The sequence below is a fragment of the Rattus rattus genome, chromosome 4, assembly GCF_011064425.1.
Source record: "Rattus rattus isolate New Zealand chromosome 4, Rrattus_CSIRO_v1, whole genome shotgun sequence".
NCBI classification, from domain to species: domain Eukaryota; kingdom Metazoa; phylum Chordata; class Mammalia; order Rodentia; family Muridae; genus Rattus; species Rattus rattus.
The window spans coordinates 12,375,487-12,376,691 of NC_046157.1; the positions used below are offsets into that span (position 1 = coordinate 12,375,487).

The 1,205-nt window shown below is 40.0% G+C and overlaps 1 gene segment (V, D, J or C); it reads right to left on the reverse strand.

The window, feature by feature from the left end:
* Positions 1-718: 718 nt before the first annotated feature.
* On the reverse strand, positions 719-1,205 carry LOC116897844. The segment is given in 2 exon segments: positions 719-1,029; positions 1,152-1,205. Coding segments are annotated over 2 exon segments (357 nt in total).

Genomic DNA, 1,205 nt, shown 5'->3' on the forward strand with positions numbered 1-1,205 from the left:
AATACTCAGCTTCTTTTTATGACCCTTTTAATATTGGGCTATCAACTCCTATTGAGGTTGTGTTTTCAACTGCAGCCTTTTCTGGCCTCTTACACTGTATAGCTCCATACAGCCTCATTAATGCAGAGATCAGAAACATTGTCATTCAGTTCCAAGTCACAGTACTTGTCTTGGTATCCAGGCACATAGAAGCAGCAATAGCCATTAATTCCATCCTGGTACATAACCCCATTTTAGTAGGGGCTGGAATCATAGTGGCTCCAGTAAGAATCAAAACTACAGTCTTTTTAGTAGCTTATTTATTATCACAGTTGATTTTCCCAAGTGTGTTGTTTCCCATATTGCAGATGCATTTAGCACTATAGAAAATTCGTGATGCCACAATGGAGGGAAGAAATGAAAATACGCAAATGACTCATGACAACAGATGGTGCTGACGACCTCACATGTGTAAAGAAGTCTGATGCAAAGTGGTAGTAGTATTGCCTTTTAAAATTCCTGTTTTCAAACATTTACACTCCATGTTTTGATCCAAAATGTAAAAGGAGGTCAGTCATCCATAAATGGATAGAATCTAGAATCTTGCAGTGAACCTAAAGGAATATATGACTTGGCAACCCCAAGTCTTTTACTGAGGACCTGAAACAGCAATAGTTCTTTTTACAATAGATGTCACAGTTGGTGCTCTGGGGAGATTTTGTCTTACTTCCTCCATGGTTCACATCACTGTGCTATCATATGACTGACAGAAGTAGACAGCTTCATCATCAATTTGCACATTATTGATTGTCAGGAAGGCTGAGTTGGAAGAGCTGTCAATGGAGCCAGAGAACCTATCAGGAACTCCATCCGGTCTCTTATCATCATTATAAATCATAGTGGTGGGAGATCTTCCCTCATGCTGCTGGTACCAGTACACATAGTTGCTTCCAATGTTACCAGTGCTGCGCTTGCAAGACAGTTTGACTGTGCTTCCTAGAGACGTAGACACAGAGTTTGGCTGAGTAAGCACAAACTGGGCACATGACCCTATAAGAAGAAAATAATAAAAATCAGTTAGAACAAGGTCATTCCATCCATAGTAAAAACTAGGGGCCAAACATCCCAAGAAACAAACAATTCCAGTCCAATAATTCCTTAAACCCATTCACCTGTTAAGTGATGAAGGAAGGCAAGGAATAGTAGAGTCCATGTCATGGTGAAAA